At 43.3% G+C, this 27585-nt stretch overlaps 2 protein-coding genes across 2 annotated transcripts in view; one reads left to right on the forward strand and one right to left on the reverse strand.

The window, feature by feature from the left end:
• The window catches only part of atp13a1 (ATPase 13A1), a 98446-nt gene extending 75274 nt beyond the window's left edge, over window positions 1-23172 (reverse strand). The window contains exons 1-5 of the mRNA XM_072564041.1: window positions 22677-23172; window positions 14208-14297; window positions 9546-9733; window positions 7654-7726; window positions 1597-1752 (exon numbers count right to left, since the gene is read on the reverse strand). Of these exons, the coding sequence (XP_072420142.1) occupies window positions 1597-1752; window positions 7654-7726; window positions 9546-9733; window positions 14208-14297; window positions 22677-23060 (891 nt within the window). The 5' untranslated portion in view covers window positions 23061-23172. The remainder of the gene's footprint in view (window positions 1-1596; window positions 1753-7653; window positions 7727-9545; window positions 9734-14207; window positions 14298-22676) is intronic.
• Window positions 23173-23411: 239 nt separating this feature from the next.
• LOC140467957 (coiled-coil-helix-coiled-coil-helix domain-containing protein 5) overlaps window positions 23412-27585 on the forward strand; it is a 42019-nt gene continuing 37845 nt past the window's right edge. Inside the window, exons 1-2 of the mRNA XM_072564042.1 lie at window positions 23412-23478; window positions 25369-25509. Coding sequence (XP_072420143.1) covers window positions 23477-23478; window positions 25369-25509 — 143 coding nt within the window. The 5' untranslated portion in view covers window positions 23412-23476. The remainder of the gene's footprint in view (window positions 23479-25368; window positions 25510-27585) is intronic.

Below are 27585 nucleotides of genomic sequence, written 5' to 3' on the forward strand. Positions count from 1 at the left end.
CGGATATGGGCCGAATGCAAGCAAACGGGACTAGATTAGGTTAGGATACCTGATCAGCGTGGACGAGTTGGACCGAAGGGTCTGTTTCTCTGCTGTATATCTGACTATGAAGATGGATATGAAGTACACATTTAACACCCTACCTCAGACTTCACACACAGGTTAACCCTTAGTCTTTAATGGGTCCTCTCGTTCCCTGGTTATCCTCCTCCCCTCAATAGAAAATATCTTGGAATTCTCCCTAATCTTGCCCAGTGTTGTACTGCCTCTTTGCTCTTCTAATTGCTTTTTGAGATGCCTCTTGCATCTACATTCCACCTGGGCCTCCACTGATTTGCTCCCTTTGTGCCTTGTTAAAAGCCTCTCTCTTTTCCTCCTTATCCAGTCCTACATATTCCTAGACATCCAGGGCTCTCTGGGTGTTTTGCTCCTACATTTCACACAGTGGAACATCTTGGACTTGTACTCTCCCAATTCCTTTTTGAATGCTGTTCTGCTGCAGATTCACCCACATGTAGCTGTTCCCAGTCTATTTTGGCCAGATCCTGTCTTGTTTTGATAAAATCTGCCTTCTCCTGAGGCAAAACTATTTTTACATACTACTTTTTTTCTTTTCTACAGGAAACATCAAATATTTGGTGTTATGGCTGTTATCACTAAAACTCTCTCCCCACCGAGCCTTATTCCCCAAGTCCAACCTGCACCATCCCTTGTTGGATCTTATACATGTTGACGTAAAAAGCTCTCCTGAATACAGTCCACGAAATCTGCCCTCTTTGAGCCCTTTGCAATATGACTTTCCTAATTAATTTTGGAGAACTTGAATAAATTCATTGTGAGAAGTGGAATGTCCCTAATTACCCTAGTGTTGTTTTTAATCCACCTCAATATATCTGCTCCTCTGTCGCTCATGTTTGGTGGCCTACAAAACATTTCTAACAGTGTGACTGCCTCTTTTTTATTCCCAAGTTCTACCCACAAACCTCATTTGAAGACCTTTCAGAGATATCATCCCTCGTTACCACACAGACTCCTAATTATTAAAATGACACCACATGTTCCTTTACACTCATCTGGACACTCTCAGCATGACTCCTCCACAGTGAAAGAGAAAACTTTATCCCTTTCTCTCTCTCGCTCTCTGTCTGAGCTGAGTAATTAAGAGTTAGATGCTGGATTGGAAGGTTGATTTAGATTGTTTAATGCCTATCGCGCTTGAGCTCGCATACATTCGCTCCCTTTTTGGTACCAACCGGGAACAGAAAAGTGACAGGACCATTTCTATAACACATTATCACTGTTACAATGGTAAGTAATTTCACATTGGAATGGAACAAATCTGTAACAATACATCCTGTGCCTGCCCAGGGAATGTTTGATGGGGACTTTGGAACTATAAAATGGAAACACATACTGTCCAGAGTAAATTAGCGCCAAATTAGAGCACTAGAGTAGGAACTGTGCTGCAATTGTCCATATTCTTTTCGTCGAAGACTCTTTATACATACAGGTAAAAGGCTTCCTATTCTTGGCTATTTTCCTGACCTTGAACAGCTCAACAGGATACCTGGCAAATTTAAATTTATAAACACTTACCTGGATCATGTAGGGTTTGTTGCCCATTTTCCGAATTTCAGACATGTTCCTCATTTGCTGCTGCACCAGGGAAGCCTCAAAGGCTACCAGCATGAAAAGGGTAAACACGCTATAGTACCAATACTCATCCAAGCACCAGAGACCTACACAGAACACCTGCAGAAACAGAAAGGTACAGAGTAATATTCATCATGGCAAACCCAAGAAATAACATCTGGACTGGTGGGTTAAAATGAAATCAAGTGTCCTGGATTGTGGAGACAGGTACTGAGCTAGAATTAAGTTTGACAGTGAGAATGACATCAAATTCAGCCCTTAACACAAACAGCAAGAAGTCGCCACAAGATAATTTTGCTTTTATTGAATCATACAGTACAGAATAGGCCTTTTGGCCCATTAGGTCTGTACCACCAAACATACACTACTATCTACACTTTCCTGCACTCGGCCTGTAACATTTATTTTACCTGAGAACTCTCTTAATTCCTTTACCCTAAGCAACACTTGCAATTGCAGTTATGTGGTTGATTAGAAATCAGGCTTTATATGCCTTTCAGACACAATTATCAAAATGATGCACACATACTTAGTTCAAAATTCCAATTTATTTGAACAAGAGAGAAACTGTTTCCAACACTGGGGAGGATTACTGGATTCCTCCCAAGAACTTGGACAGGCGGTCTCTCTTTTGGCTTTCTGCTCAATGTGATGGACTCCAACTTAGTTCAGAGGGGCAGGTACTGTCAGATCTGGAATCAATCGTATAGATTGAAGTGCCTTTTTGTAGGGGGAGAAGCATGTCCTGATATAAAACCCTTTTATCTGCTTCCAGCTTTCACTGAGAGCTGAGGATATATCTTGTGTTTTGGATGGCTTCAACTGGGACATTTCTCTTTCATACATGTATGCCCCCAGACAGAATGTTAGCACTGTCTATGCACTTCAAATACACAGTTTCTTTCACTATAAATAACACACATTACAACCAAATATTGTACAAACACAGTCTAACTGTTTTACACTAAAATTTGAGCATTGCGGATCATTATTGTTAAATTAGTGGCTAGTGATGCACATTTATGATTACTGTCAAGAACAGCTAACTGTCCTCAGAATATCATTCATCTGTCAACGAAGTGAAACTTAGAGCTGAAATGAATGCCATCACAAAGTTAAGATCAATATTATAAATAAATTTTGCTGAGAATCGAAAACGAAGTTGAAACATTTGAGAGGAAAAACAAGGTGCAGAGAGGACAAAGCGTGACAAAGAGAAGTACATTAAGGAGTAAGAGAAACTGAGGATGGCAGATGCTGGAGATCAGAGTCCAAAGTGTAGTGCTGCAAAAGCACAGCAGGTCAGGCAGCATCCAAGGAGCAGGAGACTTAAGCTGGAATGCTGAAGGACTCATGCCCAAAACATCGAGTCTTCTGCTCCTCGGATGCTACAGCAAAGAGTTCTTCAGAACAAGAGAATACACAAGAATCTAACTGGGGGAGGGCAAGCTGAAACAAGCCTGGCCCAAGAAGATTGGAAACAAAACAGGAATTGAACTGAAACTGTAATTGAAATGGGAGTACTTCAATGTGCATATTATTTGGGGACAGGATAGACATCCTGAGCTAAAGGTAAGGCACCTTAAGCCAGAGATTGAAATAAAAGGTCTGTGACATATGTAAGGTAAGTAGTAAGGGTAATAGCAAAGAAACAAACGGAACATAAAAAGGAGAGAAAATTTTAAGAAAGGAACAGAGAGAGAAAAAGGAGAATAAGTTAGATCTAACGTAAAAGGCTTCCTATAATAATTCAGGAATAATCTTTTAGCCTTGAACACCAAAATAGAGCCACTACGCAGGATTCATAGGCTAGTCCCAGCCTGGGACACCACAGTTCTGCAGACTCACCCCGGGTCTGGTTTATCTTCTATTACCAATCTTTTCACATCTAGAAGCACTCTTACAATCAAACATCTTTACCACCACAAAATTATCAAGGCTTTTTTTTTAAATTTCAATTATTAACCACTACTAGGAAATCACCAGTGTAGCCAATTAGAAAGTTACATGCAAAGCCCAGCAATCAACATGAGGGAAGAGTGGAAAGAGAGCTCAAGGGTGAAATCAAAATGGAGTTGGAAGAGGAACTGGGTCTGCTTTCTTTTTTAAACACATTTTCAGAGATGTTATTACACACCTCTGGAGTAGATCGAACTTGAACCCGGACCTTCTGGTTCAGGAGTAAGGACATATTTACTGTGCCACAACAGCCCCACCCGGGTCTGTTTTTCTTTAATTTAAACTATTTTTCTAAATCAACCTGTTCAGAGATGCCATTACACACCTCGAGAACAGGTGGGACATGAACTTGGGGCACCTGACTCAGGTGTGGAGACACTGGCACCGCACTATGAAATCCCATCTGCATCCGGAGGTGTCATTACATACAAACAAGTGGCATTTCCCCAATCACCATGACCGTTTATTTTGTTTTTTTATTATTAACTGCCATCAGTACATCACACTTGGAGCCAATTATATATTTACATGCAAACCAACAAACGTGAGGGAGAGGTTGGCAGAGTGGGAAGGTATTAAATTAAAATGCAGTTGGTTGGGGAGATAACTCCCATGGTTCCCACCTCTCTAAAGGCATTGAGAGCATTGGTGGACACTGCATGCTCCACTGCAGGGTGGACATTCCTGATGAAGGGTTCCTGCCTGAAACGTTGATTTTCCTGCTCCTCAGATGCTGCCTGACCTGCTGTGCTTTTCCAGTACCACTCTAATCTTGACACTGATCTGCAGTCCTCAATTTTGCCACTGCATACTCCCTCGCCAAGAACACCGAGGCAGATGGGTCTGCTGTTTTTTAAACATCCACAAGGGATCTTATAGACAAACCATCTTTCTCTTTCTTTTCAGTATATCCGGAAGTGCTCTTACACACAACTGAACAGCTTTCCCACCACAAAATGACCATGACAGTTTTTTTTTGCTTTTAACTATTGAACTTAAACCCCTTAAATCACTGTACAGCCAATTAAAGATTTACAGGCAAAGCTCATTATGGGACAAGAGTCTGCGTTATCAATCTTTCCTAAACAATCTGTTCAGAGATCTTATTACACACCTTTGGAGCAGGTGGTATTGAACCCAGACATCCTGGCTCAAATGTAGGCGACATTAGATTAGATTAGATTAGATTACTTACAGTGTGGAAACAGGCCCTTCGGCCCAACAAGTCCACACCGACCCGCCGAAGCGCAACCCACCCATACCCCTACATTTACCCCTTTTTACCTAACACTATGGGCAATTTAGCATGGCCAATTCACCTGATCTGCACATCTTTGGACTGTGGGAGGAAACCAGAGCACCCGGAGGAAACCCACGCAGACACGGGGAGAATGTGCAAACTCCACACAGTTGCTTGAGTCGGGAATTGAACCCGGGTCTCTGGCGCTGAGAGGCAGCAGTGCTAACCACTTACTACCATGCCACAACTCCCCCAGGACTCTGCTTAATGTATTCTTTAAATCAACCATAGAAAGCTACAGCAAGGCGATTTTCTAAAGTTTCGGACACTAATGTATTAAATATGTTCAATATTTGAAAATAAAGCCATATGCACCTTAGATGTACCCAACCAGGAAGGTTAGGTAGAGTACCATGGGTGTGGGTGTTATCTTGAAGTTCCTGTATTAGTTCCTGCAGAATATTTTATTCGCTTTTTATGTTGCATAGAACATAACACCGCAGTAATGTTGCCCTCGATGTTGTGCTGTCCTGTGAAATCACCACCCTCTGTCTTCTTTCAGCCAGCCAATTTCTGACCCAAACCGCCAAATCACCCTCAATCCGCAACCTCCATATTTTGTGCAATATCCTACCGTGGTGAACCTTTTCAAATGCCTTACTGAAATCCATATACACTGCATCAACTGCTTTACTCTCATCCACCTGTTTGGTCACCTTCTCAAAGAACTCAATAAAAGTTTGAGAGGCATGACCTACCCTTCACAAAACAGTGTTGACTGTCCCTAATCAGCTTATTCCTTTCCAGATGATTATAAATCCTCGCTCTTATAACCTTTTTCATCACTTTACCCACAACAAAAAGTAAGGCTCACTGGTCTATAATTATTAGGTCTCTCTCTACACCCTTTCTTGAACAAAGTTCATGTTGCATTATTTCAAAGTCCCTCTGCTTTCTAGGTGCAGTAGGTAAACCATCACCGTTTCCATTTACTTTTTAGCATTTTTCTGACCAGCACGTTTTCAATTACCACGGGTTATTCTGTCTATCCCCTCAACAATCGTTGCTGCCACAGCAGAGTCCACTCCTACCTGAAGACCACCGTCGGTGTAAGGGTCTGCTTTATAAAGGACTCGGGTGAAGAGTTCCAGCAGGGCTGGTCATTCCTCTTTACCAAGGGAACTCATATTCATCAGTTCCATAGGGAGAGGAATTAGTGATTTGCCATGGGGCTTAAATGGGTTATCACAGTTCCCAAAAGTTCTTTTTTCATGAACACAAATGGTAAAATAGTCAAAAGGAACCCATTATGGACCAGAAAGGAGAATTCCTGGAGATCAAGGATACAGCTAAGGCATTAAATAGAAGTAGTAAAAGAGGAGGTAATAGCAGCACTGGATAGGACAAAAATAGATACAACTGCTTAAACTATTGGAGCAATTCCTTACAGTAGAGCAAATCAAGAGGAGATGGGATAGTGTTCAAAGCTATGAAGTTTTTACACATTAAGTACAGAGAAACTGTTCCCACGTAGAGATGGGCTGGTAACCAGAGGACCGTAGATTTAAGATGATTGATAAAAGATTCAAATGCAATATGAAGAAACCTTTCATTTGCAGTGTGGCTTCGATGGGCTATCTGAAAGGAAGCCAACTCAAATAATCAAAGTGAAGTGGATAAACATCAGAAAAGAAAGATTCACATGACAGCTCTGCCGAAGGGCCAACACAGCGATGATGGACTGAACATGTTTCAGCTCTATCATTGCATAGTTCAAAGAGATATCCCAAAACGAGCCCTTAAGGAATTAATACAGTCATACAGCAAGTTAATAGCAAGATGGGAAGTAGGAACATCCTAATCTATCAACTTCATTACTTTTTGTTTAAAGGTTTTGCTTCCCTTTGCTTCCTGATTTTTGATGAGTGGTATGGCCATTCCTGACTGGTTAAATCTCGAAGTGCAATGATCCTTGGAGATGAGTTTTCAGAATGAGATAGCCTACTGAAGGAATTCACCCAGATAAATCTTGTAGCATTACAAATCATTGTGGTCATGAAAAAGTAGAAAAAAAACTCCCCATTTCCATAACCACAGAAGTAGAGTTATATCAACTGCTATTCAACACCACCACAAATCACAGATTTTGAGAAGTTATTTTACTAATTGTCATTCAATTAGTTTTGTTTTGATAGAATCACAACAATCCCTAAATATTCTGTTCTCCTGTGTCCAACACAGCCAGGGTAGCTTTGAAACACATAAGATTAGACAAAGCTGCAAACTATCTGCATGGTTTTCCAAGGTTCAGAGCCTTGTAGTTTCAACAATGCTAAAACTACAACTCCCTCAACCAGAATTTCCCAACAAGAGATCAAAAACAAAACCTTTTCCACCTATCCTCCAACACTGATCTTCATGGTGCATTGAATAACCAGCTAACAGTAGCAAAGTGAAACCTGTAAATATACAAGTGGAAAATCTCACTTTCCAACTCAACCAAAATGAATAAACAGATTAACGAATAATTTCTCTCATTAAAACCTATGGGATCTTACTGGTTGCAAAATAGTTGCCACGTACTTTTCACGACATAATATACTTTACATTTCAAATTAATTAGTGATTCTGAAAAAAATATGATCAACGTGAATCATTAGCTCTTCTGCTCTCTCCAGAGGTGCTCTGTTACCTGATTTAATCTAAACATTTCTGATTCAGATTTTCAGCATTTGCAGTATCTTGCTTTCCCAATGTACCTAATGTGTTCTGAGATGTTAGAAAGAGGATATGACACTTACCTGGAAGACAAAGAAAGGGGCGGTAGCTCTCTCTTTGAAGAGTTGCATGAATTCAGGAACCACCATTTCAGCCCTGATAAATAAACACATGCTCCTGTTAGAGCCATAAGAATCACACTGTATGTGTGAGGATACATTGGACAATTTTAACACTGTGGATGTACATTACTAGTCATCAGTGTTACAGAAACAACAGCTTGCTTTGGTGATTTCTAAAATAATTCTTTATTGCATGATTTTTCCAGCCCTTTTAGCAATCTGAAAGTATCCCAGGCTGACAGGGGAACTAACCCAATGGCAACTAACAGATTTGAAATACAGATTAGACAACATTGCCAGGCTGGGACAGGCACAGGAGAAGAGAGTTTTGAGGGAATTGTTGCGAATCTGACAAAACCCACCCTGTGCCACTTAGCTGATTGCTCAATGATGCATATAGTTCGACAGTGCAAAAAGCGCTTTGCTAAAACCAGATGAACGGAGATCAGGAAAATTCTTTTTAAAATAAAAACAGTTATAATGAACTGAAATACACTGCCAGAAAAGGGTTATAGAATCATACAGTAAGAGACATGCTGCCCTGATTTGCCCAACCCAAACAAAGCACCTCACAGTTATTTAGATTAAACTCCACCTGCCACTCCTTGGCCCATTTGATCAAGGTCCAATTGTACTCTGAGGTAACTTTCTTCGCTGTTCACTACACCACCAATTTTGGTGTCATCTGCAAACTTACTAACCTTACCTCTTCTATCCACATCCAAATTGTTTATATAAATGACAAAAAGCAATGAACCCAGCACCGATCCTTGCAGCACACCATTGGTCACAGGCCTCCAGTCTGAGAAACAACCCTCCACCACCACCATCGATCTCACCTTCAAGCCAATTTTGTATCCAAACGGTTTGTGCTCCCCCTATTCCATGTGATTTAACTTGGTTAACCAGTCTACAATACAGAACCTTGTCAAACGCCTTATTGAAGTCCACTGCTCTGCTTTCATCAACACTCTTTGTCACTCCTTCTAAAGAAAACTCAATCAAATTCATGAGACACTATTTCCCATGCACAAAGCCATGCTGAGTATCCCTAATCAGTCCTTGCCTTTCCAAATAGATGTAAATCCTGTCCCTCAGAATCCCCTCCAACAACTTGCCCACCACTGATGTTAGGCTCACCAGTCTATAAGCTCCCTGGCTGCTCCGTACCTCCTTTCTTAAATAATGGCATCACATTAGCCAACCTCTCGTCTTTCAGCACCTCACCTGTGGCTTTTGCTAGCTTCCAACAAAGTTCTGAATTACAATCGATCCGGTCTTACACATTTATCAACCTTCATGCATTTTAAGACATTCTCCTCTGTATAATGGACACTTTTCAGTGGTAGAAGATTTGATGATAACTTTCAAAAGGGAATTGGAAATATACTTGAAAAGGAGCAATCTGAAGAACTTTGAGGGGAAGCATGGGGGAATAGAGCTAATTGGATAGTTCTTTCAAAAAAAAAACTGACACAGCTCTGATGGGACAAAGAGCCTCCTTTTATGGAATTACAGTCTACATTTTAGGTACATTCTTTGTGCCGAGACAATATTTTTATTTGGATCAATATCAAAACATAATTTTTCTCACTGTATGAATCCTATGTTTGAATGAAGATCATCAACAATAAGCTCAGTCAATTGATTTCCTATAGTACTGCCTTTCAGCAGAATTCTTCACCATAATGAGCACAAAAGTATTGATACAGAAATTAAACTTAAGAATAACACATGCAAGCTACCAAAATCATTGGTTTTAGTTTTAGAGATGAAGAAACCTTTATAGTTGATTGAGGGGGAGAATGGCACCCATCCTTCCTGACAATGAATACCTGAGCTGCAGTACATACTTGTTTGAACCATATTTCCTTTCCGCAGTTGCGAGCTCCTTCTCATCCTGGAACCCTTTGGCACCCTGGTAGAACTGGAGTTGTAAATTCACTGGGAAAGCCACTGGGCGGAACTCTTCCTCATTTTCATCAAACCAGTACTTAATCTTCTGAAACTCAAAAGAGATGGTTTTCTGCTGGTGCTCATCCTGCAGAGAGAGAAATCAGCTGAAAGCACCAATACAAGAACATCGCTCCAGCAAAAGGGGCTATCCGGTTCATTGAGCTAGAAGTCTAAATCACCACAACAGGAACTGACGTCTAATCTCTCAATCTAACACAACATTATATTGTGAATTCAATAATGTCCTTCAGTTTAACACCACTACTTGGTAGGTTACTTAATTTAAGATCTTTGAATATGTACCTTAAATTTACTTCTCCCACATGTAAATTTTCTCAGTGAATTTTCTGAATTAATTTTACTGGTATAACAGTAACAATTTCATAGAACATAACAGCACAGTACAGGCCCTTCAGCCCTCGATGTTGCGCTGACCTGTGGAACCAATCTGAAGTCCATCTAACCTACACTACTCCACTTACATCCATCTGTTTATCCAATGACCATTTAAATGCCCTTAAAGTTGGCAAGTCCACTCAGGTTGCAGGCAGGCTGTTCCACGTTCCTACTATGAGTAAAGAAACTACCTCTGACATCTATCCTATATCTATCAACCCTCAGTAATAATCTGTGTCCCCTCATGCTAGCCATCACCATCCGAGGGAAAAAGCTCTCACTGTCCACCCTATCTAACCCTCTGATTATCTTACGTGTCTCAATTAAGTCACCGCTCAACCTTCTTCTCTCTAATGAACACATTCTCAATTCCGTCAGCCTTTCCTCATAAAACCTTCCCTCCATACCAGGCAACATCCTAGTAAATCTCCTCTGAGCCTTTGCAAAGCTTGCACACCCTTCCTATCATGCGGTGACCGTAACTATTCATAATTCTCAAAGTGCAGCCGCAACCCAGTTTTGTACAGATGCAACATGTCCTCATGGCTCCAAAACTCAATCCCTCTACCAATAAAAGCTAACACACTGTATGCCTTCTTAACAACCCCATCAAACAGGGTGGCAACTTTCAGGGATCTATGTACGTGGACAGTGATCTCTCTGCTCATCTATACTACCATTAGCCCAGTACTCTATTTCTGTTGCTACTTCCAAAGTGAGTCGCTTCACACTTTTCTGCATTAAACCCCCTTTGTCACGTCTCAGCCCAGCTCTGCAGCTTATCTATGTCCCTCTGCAACCTGCAACATCCTTCGGCACTGTCCACAACTCCACTGATATTAGTTTCATCCACAAATTTACTAACCCATCCTTCTACGCCCTCATTTAGGTCATTTATTAAAAATTGACAAACAGCAGTGGCCCCAAAACAGTAATTGAACTCCATGATGAACATTTCCCAACCACCACCCACTGTCTTCTTTCAGCTAGCCAATTTCTGTTCCAAACTGCCAAATCACCCTCAATCCCCAACCTCCATATTTTGTGGGGACCTTTATCAAACGCCTTACTGAAATCCATATCCTCATCCACCTGTTTGGTCACCTTCTCAAAGAACTCAATAAACGTTTGTGAGGCATGACCTACCTATCACAAAACTGTGCTGACTATCCCTAATCAACTTATTCCTTTCTGGATGATTATAAATCATATCTCTTATAATCTTTTCCAACACTTTGCCCACAACCGAAGTAAGACTCACTGGTCTATAATTACCAGGGTTGAGTCTACTCCCCTTCTTGGAGAGGGACAACATTTGCTATCCTCCAATCTTCTGGCACTATTCCTACAGACAATGTCAGCATAATGACCAAAGCCAAAAGCTCTGCAATTTCCTCCTTGGCTTTCCAGAGAATTCTCGGATAAACCCTACCCCCAAGGGGACATATGTATTTTCCCACTTTCCAGCATTCCCACCTCCTCCTTGTGAACCTCAATCCCATTTAGTCTAGTGGCCTGTACCTCAGTATTCTCCTTGACAACATTTTTTCCAGTGTGAATACTGATGAAAAGTATTAATTTAGCGCATCTCCTACCTCCTCGGACTCCATGCACAACTTCCCACTACTGTCCTTGATTGACCCTAATCTTACTCTAGTCATTCTTTTATTCCTGGTACACCTACAGAAAGCTTTAGGGTTTTCCTTGATCCTATCTGCTAACAACTTCTCATGTCCCCTCCTGACTCTTCTTAGCTCTCTCTTTAGATCCTTCCTGGCTCGTTTGTAACTCTCAAATGCCCTAACTGAGCCTTCACGTCATCCTAACATAAGCCTTTTTCTTGTGGGTGGCACAGTGGTTAGCACTGCTACCTCACAGCACCAGAGACTCAGGTTCAATTCCCGCCTCAGATGACTGACTGTGTGGAGTTTGCACATTCTCCCCGTGTCTGCGTGGGTTTCCTCCGGGTGTTCCAGTTTCTTCCCACAGTCCAAAAATGTGCAGGTTAGGTGAATTGGCCATGCTAAATTGCCTGTAGTGTTAGGTGAAGGGGTAAATGTAGGGGAATGGGTCTGGGTGGGTTTCGTTTCAGGCCTGTTTCCACTCTAAGTAATCTAATTCCTCTTGACAAGAGATTCAACATTTTTAAGTTAACCACGGCTCCCTCGCTTGACCACTTCCTCCCTGCCTGACAGGTACATACTTATCAAGAACCCGTAGTAGCTGTCCCTTGAACAAGGTCCAATTTCAATTGTTCCTATCCCCTTCAATGACTGCAAAACCAATGCTTCTCTAAATCTTCCTCAGTGCTTGCACACTTGTTGCTTTGTGTGGCAGTCTGTCTCCTTTGCAATGAATGAATATCTCCACGAAATTCAGTGTGATTTCAGTGAAGGCTGATGTTCACTGTAAGCTCAGCATAAGCTCTGTACTCATACCTCATTCTTTATTCATTTCAACATTTTGTTTGCAGGTTAGATGGTTTGTCAATACACAGTTTGATCAAACAATTGGACTCTAACTGACTACCTGGGCTCATTAACTGTTATGGAGTTATACAGCATGGAAACAGGCTTTTTTTAAGCCCAAACTGGTCCATACTGTCCATAGTGCCCACTCAGCTAGTTCCAACTGCCCACATTTGGCCCATATCCGTCAAAACCATTTCCATCCATGTTAGTATCCAAATGTTTTTTTTTAAATGTTGCTATTGTACCTGCCTCAACAACTTTCTCTGGCAGCCTATTCCACATATGCATTACTCTCTGCCTGAAGAAGGTGCCCCTCAGATCCTTCTTAAATCCTGCCCTTCTCAACTTAAATCTATGCCCTCTAGTTTTCAACTCCCCATCCCTGGGAAAAAGACTATATGCATTTATCCTATCTATGCCCCTCATGCTTTTATACACCCCTCATTCTCCTACATTCCAAGGAATAAAATCCTACCTTAGCCAACCTCTCCCTATAACTCTGGCAACATCCTCGTAAATTTTCTTTGCAGTCTTTCCAGTTTAACTATGTCTTTCCTATCAAACTGTTGAACTTTATGTTCGTAAGTGTGATATTTTTTCTACTGGATTAGTGGTGCTGGAAGAGCACAGCGGTTCAGGCAGCATCCAACGAGCAGCGAAATCGATGTTTCGGGCAAAAGCCCTTCATCAGGAATAAAGGCAGTGAGCCTGAAGCATGATATTTTTTCTACCTCAGTAGTAAAATAACAACTGCACTGTAATTTCCAATTTTTTAAAAATCTAGAGATCGAAGATCAAAATATTCATGTGGGTAACTTTAAACTGTACTAAAAGTACTTGCAAGAAGTATAGACAACTAAAGTGTCTCAGCTGCATTAACAAAATCTGAGCCACCCATGTTAAAACAAAGGTTTCACTTTAAATGAAATGAAAACAGAAAATGCTGGAAAAGGTCAGCAGATCTGGAAGCGTTTGAGGAGTTTGGATGAAATGTCATGATCTGAAATGTTAACTATGTATCATTTTCCAAGGATGCTGCCTGATCTGATGAGCATTGCCATTATTTTCTCATTTTTATTTCAAATTACTAGCATTTTCCATAATCTGTATTGATTGCATTTTAACTGGCCATTAGTGCCAGAATTTATGGAAGCTTTAGAGTCATAGATATCTATGCACAGAATGAGGACCTTTGTCCCATTGCATCCACACCAGCCATAAACCACCACTCGCTATGATAAGCCTATTTTTCAGCACTTGGCTCATAACCTTGTAGGCCTTGGCATTTTAAGTTAATATCTAAATACTCCTTTTTGGGATGCTTGCACACATCTCCCTTTACTGTCCCAGAATCACCCACTTCTGACGTTTACAATTGCATCTGTCCTTTAAGCCACTCCTTCGTCTCCATCCTTCGATCCTTCCACTCTCTGCACCCTTTGCTGTAGTCATCATTTGCTTAGACACCACTCATCTCCTAAATCTGACAATCTAAAATGTTCCACTGTTTCTATCTGCAGATGCTGCCTAACCTGCTGAACATTTTCCAGCATTTCTGCTTTTACTTCAGATTTGCAGCATCAGCAGTATCCTGCTTTTGTAATTTAAGTTGTGTTGGGTTTCCTGGACACAGAATCAGTCCGGCCTTGTGTGTAACTGAAGAGCTCCTACTGGTAGGCATCTGCTGCATACCTGGTCATGCAGAAGTGGCACGAGTTCAGGGGAGCCATTGTTAGGTGTGGGAACAACCTTGGCCCAGGTTGCTTTGAAGGGGTTGGACTCCTGCAGGACATGAAAACAAAACAGATTAAAATCCAGACACATTTGAGTTTTCCTGTACACCCATATCATTCAACAAGTTCCCAAAGACACAATATTTGGGAAACACCACAAATACTACAGCAATTTCAAGCTTTAAGATGCGCAAGCATTTTTAAAATAGCGACCTAAGGTCTTTTTTGTTATATGATCCATAACACAGCTTGGTACAATCTCCATCCATTCATCAGATGCATTAGCAATAAATTGATGTTAGTACCACACATGGTGGATGATAAACTCATGAAAAGTTATAACAATGAACAAACTCCTGTAGTTGTTAAGTGTGCAAACGAATTCCACAAGGTTACTACCCTCAGTGAAAAATTACTCTTTATCTCTGATTCAAAATGTACAACTCCTTATTCTGAGATTATGCCCTCTGGCATGAGACTTTCCCACAGGTTATATACAAATACAACCTTTCTGTATCTGCCCTGACAGGCGCCCTAAGTATATTTCAATAAGGTTGCTTCATTCTTCTTTATCCCAATGACTGCAAGTCCAATCAACTCAACTTTTCCTCAAGGGAGTTCCACCACACCTAGTGAACCTTTTCTGACTCCAATGCCATATCTTTCCTCAGAAAAGGGGCCCGAACTGTGCATAATATTCCAGCTGTGGTCTGACTAGTGCTTTATATGGCCTTAACAAAACCTCCCTACTTTTCTACACCATTCCCTTTGAAATGGAGCACAGCATTCAATTGGCTTTCCTCCTGGAACTTTGATGCTAGCTTTTTATGATCCAGTTAACACTGGTCTTCTCTCCACAAATGCTGCCACACTTTAATTTCTCCAGCACTATACCTCATAAGTGACCATTCTTAGAATGAAATAGAACAGCAAGAGTGTAAATGGTGTGGTTTACCCTGATGACAGATGGAAAGATGGAGTCAGTGACAGAGAGCTGAGTTTTGATATCAAAGACCTTATTTGTGACCTTATTGTTAAAACTCACCTTATTACTCAATTAAGAGAAAGCTTCACTGAACTAGCCTAAATACTGGACACGTAGTCTGGCAATTTTGAAACAGTGGAGAGAGCTGAGCCATGTATGAGGTAGAGCTGGTGATGATGTGTTTTCAGCTAATGTCAGAGAACACTTAAGTAGATGAGAAATATAAGGCAGCAATAAGGATAGATCTTTGGGGGTCACCAGAGGTAACTGGGCAGAAGAGGACAAAAAAAGAGCAGGTTGACAGTGAATAGACAGGTAAGAATGAAACTACAGGAGTGCAGACCCACTCAGATGGATATAGGAGAATGGTGTGTTCAACTGTGTCAAATGTTGCAGGTACTCTGAAAAGGGAAAGAAGTGGTAACTTGGGAGAATGAAGAGGAATCTCATAGACACCTATAAAACTCCAACAGGACTGGACAGGGTAGATGCAGGAAGAATGTTCCCATTGGTGGGGGAGTCAAGACCGGGGATCACAGTCTAAGGATAGAGAGTAAACTAATAAGGACCAAGATGAGGAGAAATTTCTTCATCCAGAGAGTGAAGGCCTGTGGAATTTTCTGCTACAGAAAGAAACTGAGGCCAAAACACTGAATGTTTTCCAAGAGATAGATAGATGTAGCTCCTAGGACTAAAGAATCAAAAAGGCGACAGGGAGAAAGTGGGAACAGGGTACAGAGTTGGGTAATCAGCCATAATCACATCGAGTGATGAAACAGGCTAGAAGAGCTGAATAACCTACTCCTACTTTCTAAAGTTTACCTTTGTCACAGTGTGCCATTTCATGGCAAGAAGTGCTGTTTCACTTCCGTGGCAGGAGCAAATGCAGAAACCTACTGGGAGGAATTCAAATGCAGGCTTTTGGGAGAAATGGTCACAAAGTGAGACAACAATACACAAGGAAACTGGAGAGATGAGGAAAGGTGAAAAAGTGAGAACCTTCAAGGTTGGATTACAGCACTGAAACTACATGGGAGCAGTGCACAAATTCATCCTGCAAAATCCCACAAGCTCGCATAAAAATTCAACAACTGGGGCAAGTAATCAGGGTAAAGATCTTCTCAACCCAGTGTAAAATGGACAGAGTCTGAAGGAGCTTGCCTAATAAAATCAAAACGTGGGAGAGAACCGGATCATGAATGGATACGCAAGCAGTTTGACAAGTAAGTGCTGGCATTGAGAAAACAAACCTTTGGTTGCCTTTTGCCATAGTTAGTGTAGCTTTTGCTTGTTCCAGAAAAGGGATGAATAGGGTGAAAAGAGTAAAAAGGGGTAGAAGCAGCCTCCATGGGGTCTCAAGGAGGTAAAAGGAGAAAAGTAGGATGTTGGGAAGAGGGAGCTGCAAGAAAGAACTGTCAATCAAGGAATACCCAGCTAATGGGACCCAGGAATAAGTGAAATCAGTGAGGTCATGAATTCCTTGCTGATAATGAACTATCTACTTTAACAAAGAACATAGAAAAATACAGCGCAGTACAGGCCCTTTGGCCCTCGATGTTGCGCCGATCCAAGCCCACCTAACCTACACTAACCCACTATCCTCCATATGCCTATCCAATGCCCATTTAAATGCCCATAAAGAGGGAGAGTCCACCACTGCTACTGGCAGGGCATTCCATGAACTCACGACTTGCTGAGTAAAGAATCTACCCCTAACATCTGTCCTATACATACCACCCCTTAATTTAAAGCTATGCCCCCACATATGGTGCGGTGGTAATGTTGTGGATTAGAAATCCAGAACAACAGGCCCCATGTTCTGAGGGCACTGGTTCTAATCGCAGCACGACAGATAATAAAATTTAAATTGAATCAAAATCTAGTATAAAAGAAAGCTAGTCTAACGGTGATCATGACGACTTTCATTGTTTCCTGTGAAACTCATCAGGTTCGCAATTGCCCTTTAAGGAGGGAATCTCCCATCTTTACCTGATCTAGCCTACATGCGACTCCAGGCTCTCAACAATGAGCCACTATCAACTGTTTGCCAAGCAATCAGGGATAGATAATAAACGCCGGTCTGGCCAGTGAAGCTCATTAAAGAGTTGAAAAAACTACTATTTTCGGGAAAAATGCAGTAGCAGATGAAGGACTGCTGAAGGGCTTATGCCCGGAGTGCCAATTCTCCTGTTCCTCGGATGCTGCCTCACCTGCTGTGCTTTTCCAGGGCCACGCTTTTCGACTCGGGAAAAATGCAGTCAATGTTACTACAATGAAGTGTGTAAAATGTTAAATCAAAATCTAGTATTAAAAAGGTACAATGAATAGGGTTGTAATTGCCTAGATTAAAAAGTCAAATGACACCAGGTTATAGTCCAACAGGTTTATTTATGAGCATGTTTGTGTCCATACCTCTGTGTGTGTGTATGCTCAAGACAGCGAAAGGGGTAGGGAGAGGGGTTCGTGACACCATGAATTTCTGACAGAAACTCAGCACCCACAAACCAACAGAAACTGGAACATTCATCACAATGGACTTTTAGGCACTCTATACCAGCATTGCTGCAACAGCCTCAAGCTCAATACCAATAACTGCCAATTTCCAGACGCCACCATACAGCTCATCCACTTCATCCTCAACCACAATGTCACCACCTTTGACAATCAGTTCTTCATTCAGACACATGAGACAGCCAGAGAGAGCAGATTCATATCCCAATATGCCAACATTTTCATGCACAAGTTTGAACAAGACTTCTTCCTACACAGCCCTCCAACCAGCGCTAATTACCAGATACAATGTCGACATTTTTTTCTTTTGGTCTCATAGTGAGGAGTCACTGAAACAACTACATAGTGATATCAACATGACTTACCAAGAACTACTCTTTAGAATCAGCCTGCTTCTTGGAGACACGCATCTCCATCAAAAATGGAGACCTCAGCACCAAACTACCATAAGCCTACGGCTAAGTGTAGCCTCATGATGCTACACTTCGAGCTTCCACCATAAATATATTAAAACTGCCATCCCCTACGAACAACCCAGCTAGGTAAATGCATTGGACACTTGATGTTGAACAATGCATTCACAAGAATAGGATGCAATGCTCAACTCATCAATTGCCAATTCCTTCTTGCTGCAATGAAGTTCTCAGAAGGCAAACATGGGATACGACCGAAAGGGCACCCTTCATCATCCAGTACTTTCCTGGAATGGAGGAACTATGCATGTTCTTCACAGCCTTCAACATATCATCGATGGTGACAAATACCTAGCCACAATCTTCCTTATGCCTCCATTTCTTGCCTTCAAATGACCACTTAACCTTAAACAGACCATTGTGCATAATAAAAAACTACCCAGCCTTCAGGACAGCATTGGTCACAACACCACACAGCCCTGCCATGGCAACCTCTGCAGGACATGCCAGATCATCGACATGGGTACTACTGTCACACATAGGAACACTACCCACCACATACACGGTGGGTACTCACGTGACTCGACCAATGCCATATATCTTATATGATGGTATGGTATATTGGTGAGAACATGCAGACACTATGATAACGAGTGAATGTACACCACACAATGATCAACACACGGGGGAGAACACTTCGGTAGTTCGTGACATTCAGCCTCCAACACGGACTTTGAGATATGCAACATCGCAAAATCACTGCGCAGAGGCTGATAGTTAAGTTCCATTACCCTACACTACCACCACCACCCCCCCCCCCGCCCCACACACACACACACACACACACACACACACACACACAGCTCTCCCTCTCAGGCATGCACCATCATATACATGCTCTCCCTCTTACACACACATGCTGGGGGGAATTATTTCATTCAAGATTCTTTTCTGTCAACAAAGTTAAACTTGATCTCAGCTGAAAACATAGATTCAAAGCAGGACCTCATACCTGAAGTGCATTGTCTAACCTCAGATGTCACCTCATGTACATTGATAAAACCTTTAATTATCTAGGGACAAAGATTTGAAAGGAATCTGGATTTTTCATTTTAATCAGCGTCTATCTCCTAACTGATTAAAGGATTCAACAAGGGCAACTAGTTTAAAGTTAACATTTTGCTTATAAATACTGTATCTTATACTTCTCCATCATTCTACACGAGAGGAAAAAGCTGAGCTCCCAAAGCTTGCAATTTCAAATAAATCTGTCAAACTATAACCTGGCATCATTTGATTTTTGACCTGGTTTGTCACGGTCCAACTAAAGCATCTCCACATCCTAGTTAAAGTGGTCTGACTTGTGCATATTTAGTGGAAAACCACTGGCTGCGACCTTACCAGCCTGTACTAGGAACTTGACCTCGCCAGGCTGGTGGCTTCTCAGCTGTTTTGAGAAAAAGCTTTTGTTGTTTGTATGCCTACTCTCCTATACGAATTTAAACACTTGAGGTCTCCAATAAGGCAATACTTTCCTTGCATGTTGTGGTTTTAAGTTTAATACTCGACTGATAAATTATTGACGCATTCTTCTAATTCTGCTTCTGTGCCCAAATACTGAATGTATTGTGACCATGTAACTGCCTCACCAAATTAGTGAGAATGAAAAAGAACCCACTGAAGACAAAAGTGTTGACCCAAATACCTTTTTTTTTAAAAAGGAGTGGGGGATCACAGCAGATTTGAAGAAGAGCAAGACAGTACATGAAGAGAGAAAACCATTAGCATTAGCTAACATAGAAGCCAGGAAAGAAAACTGGGTATCAATGGTTAGTAGAAACAGGATCCTGAGTGCAGAAGCCAGGTCTCATGGACAAGATGAGCTCAGACAAGGCATGAAGGAGATAGGAGAGAAACTAGTAAAAAAATGCAAATTCAGTACAAGGCCACTGGAAGACGCCCTACAAGAAGCTTGGCTCAGTGAATTAGGAAGAAAAGTGGCAACGGCAGCTGAATAATAGTGTTCACGAGTTCAGGAGCAAACAATCTAAAAGCTTCCCAAAATTATTTGAGATGAGGATGGAAGAGACGGGGAAAGGGATTTAAGACAGCGTTGTATTCTACTATAGTCCTGGAACAATTAACACTTTTTCCACGGAGGAGAGCTGGACCTGATAGAATTTTATGTGGTCCAATGTGATCTGGCAGTGAATGGCTAAACCAGTTATCCACCCTATTCATTCAAGTGGACAAACCACTGGTCACTTCCAGATATTCCCCAATGAAGCGTAAGTGTTTACCCCAAACCTATTTTCTATCCAGTAAATTCTCTATATGCATATGACACAACATTTGGAAGAATTGTAAACTAAGAGGATGATACTGTGGAATTCCAGAAGAACACTGACAACTTGGCAGAGTAGACAGAGAAGGGCTTTAATGCTGAAAAGTGTAAGGTAGAAAGACATTGAAAGGCAATATAAAAAAAAGGATGTACAATTCTGAGGGAGGTGCAGGAGCAGTGGGATGAGTGCACGGGTATTGAAAGTAGCAAAGTAAGTCAACAGTAAAAGGAGAAAGTGAGGATTGCAGATGCTGGAGATCAGAGCCGAAAAATGTGTTGCTGGAAAAGTGCAGCAGGTCAGGCAGCATCCAAGGAGCAGGAGAATCGACGGCATCCAAGGAGCAGGAGAATTAACCTACTGCAAATCCTCTTGCAAGGATGCCTCCCTTGAAGAAGCTCTCTTCCTCCTCATTCTTGAAGAAGGGCTTATGCCCGAAACGTTGAGCATGCGCTTTTCCAGCAACACATTTTTCAAGTCAACAGAAAATAAAACAGATCATATCCTCAGCTTTATTAATGGAGCATAACGTACCAGAGGAATGGGGTGAAGTTGGACTTGTGTAAAACACTTGTTCGTCCTCAGCTGGAGTATTGTGTTCAGTTCTGAGCACAACATAGGATAGATGTGAATGAATGTGAAGGTGCAGAAGCGGTTTACAAGATTGGTTCCAGGTATAAGAAACTTCAATCTTGAGGACAGATTGAAGAGGTTGGGCCTGTTTACCTTGAAGAAAAAGTGATGATAGAGGTTTTAAAAATTATATCTGGATTAAGTAGAAACCGTCCCCATTCAAGAAAGGAACAGGAACACGAGGGCATAGATTGAAAGTGATCTGCAAAAGACTCTTTCTCTCCTCCAGAGCTCCCCCCCCCCCCCCCCCCCACCCCAAGCTTCTTGTGGGTAATGTTGCTTAGTTAACAAGCCAGTGCAGGATGGCCTCCTTCAAAACCATAATACTTCCTTGATTCCTGTTGCTACATTTCTTTTCATATGACATCTGGATATTTACATTATGCTTCTTGCAAAGTATATTCTCTACATCTAAAAATATACACTGTATGTCCTGAATGAGTCCTGCAGTCACTTTATAAAGTGGAATGATAAAATTGGTTGAATACATAATACAGCGTACATCTGAGTCACATACAAAACCCCAGTAAAGTATCAGACAGGCTGCTCCAGCTCTCCCTATTAGGGTTGGCCTGATCTCAAACCCCCACATCACAAGTCCAATCCCCATCATAATTCTGATCCTATCTACATCCTAGCCTGAGTCAAAAAGCGTGGCACTAGAAAAACCACAACAGGTCATGCAGCATCCGAGGAGCAGGAGAGTCAATACTTCAGGCAGTAGCCCTTCATCGTTCCCCTCACCCGTTCCTGGACCATTCCCCTCACACCAGATCCCCCCTGCCCTTCCGGTACCAATCCCCCCCCCTGCCCATCCGGTGCCAATCCCCCCCCTGCCCACCCAGTGCCAATCCCCCCCCTGCCCACCCAGTGCCAATCCCCCTGCCCACCCAGTGCCAATCACCCCCCTGCCCACCCAGTGCCAATCACCAGCCTGCCCACCCAGTACCAATCACCCCCCTGCCCACCCAGTGCCAATCCCCCTGCCCACCCAGTGCCAATCACCCCCCTGCCCACCCAGTGCCAATCACCCCCCTGCCCACCCAGTGCCAATCCCCCTGCCCACCCAGTGCCAATCCCCCCTGCCCACCCAGTGCCAATCCCCCCTGCCCATCCAGTGCCAATCACCCCCCTGCCCATCCAGTGCCAATCCCCCCTGCCCATCCAGTGCCAATCCCCCCTGCCCATCCAGTGCCAATCCCCCCCTGCCCATCCAGTGCCAATCCCCCCCTGCCCATCCGGTACCAATCCCCCCCCTGCCCATCCAGTGCCAATCCCCCCCTGCCCACCCAGTGCCAATCACCCCCCTGCCCATCCGGTGCCAATCCCCCCCTGCCCACCCAGTGCCAATCCCCCCCCTGCCCATCCAGTGCCAATCCCCTCGCACCATATTCCCACTGCCCACCCTATACCAGGGCATCAATGGCAGACTGCGATCCCCCCCACCCGATCCCGGAGCCATGCTCCCAACACCCACCCCCCCCACCCCTCCCCGCCCCGCCCTCCAGGACCCTGGACGCGCCCCTGCGGGACCGCGCTCTCACCTTGGTGCACGTCAGCAGGCAGTGGACGTGCACGGACCAGTGCCCGGAGAGCACGGTGAGGACGTGCACGATACCAAGCGCGGCCAGGGAGACCAGGCCAGCCTCCAGGTACTGACTGGTGCCGTAGTGGCACACCCACAGGTAGAGCCAGGCTGCGTACAGCGCGGCGAACGGGCCCAGGGTGCCGTGGAGGAGCAGCGGCCGGCGACGGTACAGCGAGACGCTGTGCACCAGCTCCTCGGAGAAGGCGGCCGGCTTGGTCGGCGGGGGCGGCTCCGGTGCTGGCTCAGGCTCCGGCTTTGCCTTCGGTACCGGCTCAGGCTCCGGTTCCGGCTCCGACATGGCCGTAGGCCCGACACGGTGACGCCGCAGAGCAACCGGCATCGCTGGCCACGTGACCCCGGCCTGGCAACAGCCACTTCCGGTACCCTTCAGCCCTTAGCAACCGCCACTTCCTGCCATTGAATCGGCCCCTCCTCCCGTCCTATCATTAACCAAGTCTAAACCGTATAATTTGCCCTCCCCCTTACACAGTATAACGGGCGGTTAGATCTCCTCCTGTCTTATTCAGTTAGCCGCTTCCCCCTCACGCCGTCGTTAAGGTATTTTAGACTCGCTGAGAGAAGACATCCGCCTCTTCTCTCCCCCCCCCCCGCATCGTCATTGGTTCCTTATTGCCGTATCAGAAGGCGGCCTGGGGTGACGGGCAGTCACCTCGTTCAATCAGGTGCGAGGTCGGCTCGGCCTCCTCCCCATGTGACCTCGTGGAGCAGCCCCCCCCCTTCCAGACTCCGGGCACCATGTGAGTGAAGGCCGGCGGGGTGGGGGGCTCGGAGACAGGGTCAAGGGACAGTTAGAGCGGTCGGTGGGGCATTGTCTGGCTTTCCCGGAGAGAGAGAGAGAGAGGGAACCCTCTCAGAGTTGGGGAGAGGATAAGAGGACACTGGGAGGGGGAGGAGAGAGAGGGGAGTACACGGGGAAAGCTCTGTGTATGGGTTCGTCAATCAATGTTCTAATTCACAGTGTGAGCCTCTCATGGAACATCTTGCTTTGTCTCCCAGTACATAGTCATAGAGATGTACAGCACGGAAACAGACCCTTTGGTTCAACCCGTGTGCACGCCGACCAGATATACCAACCCAATCTAGCTCCATTTGCCAACACTTGGCCCATATCCCTTTAAAGTCTTCCTAATCATATATCCATCTAGATGCCTTTGATATGTCGCAATTGTACCAGCCTCCACCACTTACTTTGGCAGGTCATACCATGCTTGCACACCACCCTCTGCATGAAAAAAGTTGCCCCTTATCCTTTGGATAGTGAAAGACACTAATGCAGGGAGGCATGTGAGGGAGAAATGAGAGCTGTAGGTCTCTATGAGATGGTATTGAAAAGTTGCATATTCCTTAGCTTTGTGTACATCCTTCCATCCTCCACATAAAGAAAGAGCAGTGCTCCATTGAGCGTGTTCCACCATTCAACTAGATCATGCAGATCACACTATTTTCCTGCAGTATTCCCATATCCTTTGATATCCTTAATATCGGGAAACCCTTCAATGTCAGTCCTGAATGTATTATGTGAATAAGTCCATTAAGCCCTCTGGGCAGAGAATTCCAAAGAGTCACCTCTGTCTGAATGAAGGAATTCCTCCTGTCCTCACCTCACACATACACACACACACACGCCTTCAAATCAGTCTCTGCAGCTGGTATCTGCCACTGGTGCTGGAGAATCTCTGTAGAAGGTGGCAATGCTAGTGGGAAATGGCCTGGCATTGGAAATTCAGAAATGTACATTGAAGGCTTATGTAACCAACTGGAATGTGTGTAGAGTTGTGGCTTCCAGTGTTACTGAGACTTTGCAGGATCTGATAACTTCAGTACTGCCAGTCTTTGTGCTGTTGTCTCCAGCAGGCTGGACGAGATAGCTCAATGTCTCCAAGCTGGGATCCCAGCAGCAGGGGCACAGAGCCATCAGGCTGCCATCATACTTCCACACCAGCTCTCTCACCTCAGGTTTACTAGGACTCAGCCAAGCTCTTGGATAAAAGAAAAATGGATAATGAGGTTTAAACCTTTTCTCAACTATATCCTTTTTAGTTGAGAATTGTCTGCTGTAACAAGATGACAATAGTTTCAGTGCTTCTGTAATCAACTCTAGGTGACTATGGCTGTCCCTGTACCTAGAAATCTGATTACAATTTGGAGTGGATGTCTGAACAAGCTCACCTAAAGGAAACCAATCACTGTAACTCAACAGAGCCAGTATTTTTGAAATGATGTTGGCATCACGAATGATCGTCATTCAGGGAGATTTTATAGTTGGACTGTTAGTGGCAATCAGAGAATCCTAGCTAATAGGTGCCAGGAATGTTTTTTAAGTTAATTGAATGTATTATACTGTGGGGTGGAACTCTTACCTGAGACTCTGTGACAGTTTAAGCTGCATTCCATTGCAGTACTGTGACTATGAATAAAAAATGCTCCAGGTCCTTGTTAAGATTCTAAAATTTTAAGTTATCTTTTCAGCTCGTTATTCTTTTTCTTTGAAAAAAAATCATATTTTTGTTTTTACAAACTCTCAGTCTCTAATGGTGCTGGAAAAGTTTTCTTCCTCATATAAATGTACATAGTTTTCCCAGCATCTCTCCCTTGTGCGTTTCTGAGGTATTTTGTTTTACTGGCAGGCAAGCAGCATTTGAGATCACCACACGCTACTGTTCAAAGGAAATGGAGGCGTACGGGCAATGTGTGGCTTCCAACCCGTCCACATGGCAGGTGGACTGTCACCAGCTGAAAATCAGTGTTGCGCAGTGCACGTCATCGCAGTGAGTTTGTTGGGGAGCGGGGGATCATCACCTGAACACTGCTGAATTGAGGCTCTGGGATGCAGCCAAGTACTCCATGGGTAGCACGCTCACCTCTAAGTCAGAAGGCTGTTGATTCAAGTCTCATTGCAGAGGCTAGGATATGATATTTAAGCTAATTGTTCCAATGTACATTTAGACTGCTTTCATATTAGGTGACACATTAAATTCAAGCCCTCCTTCCCCTTCAGACAGATGGAAAAGCTGTCTCTCCAACAATTCTTACCTCACATCAGTGGTTTCACCTCAGAACTGAGTTTGGAACATCCTACGATGGTGAAAGGCACATTGTACTTAAAAGTCTTTTTGTCTAGTCTGATCAAAATCTTTGTACAATTTATGTTTCTTCTCTAAATATCAAACTTTTCCAGCTCCTTGTTCTACACCACTCAACTAGCCTCACTGGTTAGCTTACAAGTCCCTGACTCATCCCTTTAGAAGTTTATAATATTCAGTTTTGATTTGGCTAACTGAATTGTTAGAAGAACATAAAAACCATTGATTATTGCCTTTGATAAAATGGAGACTTTCTTTTGAATTTTTTACAGCCTTATCAACCCAAGGTCCTGCCTCAAACATCAAATATGCACATTTTTCCCCAATTCTTCTGCTGTTCTCAGCTTACTTCCAATTTGCAATATAATTAACACTACTACAACTAAACAAATTGCATCACATCAGACTTACTGAGGTTGAATTCCAACTGCCATTTTTTGTTTTGCAAGTAAGGGAGGGAAGGGGAGCTTGAACTTAGTGTTGTCCAACAGATAAGCACCTCTAACAGTACAGCACTCTGTCAGTATATTGCAACAGTTATATCATGCCATTTTTTTAAGCTTGTTCTACCCTCAGCTTATCAATACTCTTTGTTCTTTGCTCTTCCAAAGTATTGACTGAATTAATTTGGTAAGATCTACAAATGTCACCAACACTCCCTCTTATCCTATAATCAAATCATCCATAAACAAACATGGCCACAGCACTGAACCCTGTGGGATGGCGCTTACCTCCCCTTAAATCAATATGCCTTTCTCTTCTCTCAAAACTTATCTCAACTTTTCTGCATCAGTTGTAACAGCATTACAGATTAACATCTGTGTATCTTCCACCATTTTTTCTCAATGCAATGTGAAGAACAATGTGGTGATGATCAGATAATCTGCACTTGTGGTGTTGTTTGGAGGATAGATGTTCGCTAGAACACTAGCAATAGAATCCCTACAGTGTGGAAGCAAGCCATTCAGCCCACACTGACCTTCCAAAGATCATCCCACTCAGACCCAACCCACCCCTGCATTTCCCACAGCTAATCCACCTATCCTACACATCCCTGCACACTGGGCAATTTAGCATAGTCAGTCTTGAACATCTAACTTGAACATCTTTGGACTGTGGGAGGAGCCCAGAGAAAACCAAAGTAGACTCGGGGAGAATGGGCAAATTCCACACAGGCAGTCGCCTGAGGTTGGAATCGAACCTGGGTCCCTGACTTTGTGAGGCAGCAGTGCTAACGACTGAGCCACCATGATGCTCCTGCTCTTTGAAAAATAGTGCCATTCATCTACCTGAACAGACAGATATGTCCTCTCTTTGACATCTTATCTGAAAGAGGACACCTCTGACAGTACTACACTGGGGTGTTAACCTTGATTTTTATGTGCTCCATGCCTGGAGGGAGACTTGAACCAGGACATTATGGTCCAGGTACCAGAGTTCCAGCTATACTAGGACAGTTTGGCTGGAGGAACAGCCAGTCCTGGACCCTAAATCTTCAGTACTACTGCGAGAGGATTGTCAGAGCCTTTGCAGCAACTAATGTTTTCAGTCATTTCCCCTGATGTTATATGGAGTGAATCAAGTTAGCTGAAGACTGGCATCTATGATGATGGAACTGCAGGAGAAGGCCCAGAGGGCTTATTCAGGATTTCACAGTGAAAATGACTGCTCGTTTTCAATCTTGTCTTTTGTACTTAGTATGCTCCCCAATCATTGAAAATAGGGGGAAGTTATGAATACTTCTTCTCTGGTTAGTCATTT

Source organism: Chiloscyllium punctatum, chromosome 46, assembly GCF_047496795.1.
Source record: "Chiloscyllium punctatum isolate Juve2018m chromosome 46, sChiPun1.3, whole genome shotgun sequence".
Classification (NCBI taxonomy): Eukaryota; Metazoa; Chordata; class Chondrichthyes; order Orectolobiformes; family Hemiscylliidae; genus Chiloscyllium; species Chiloscyllium punctatum.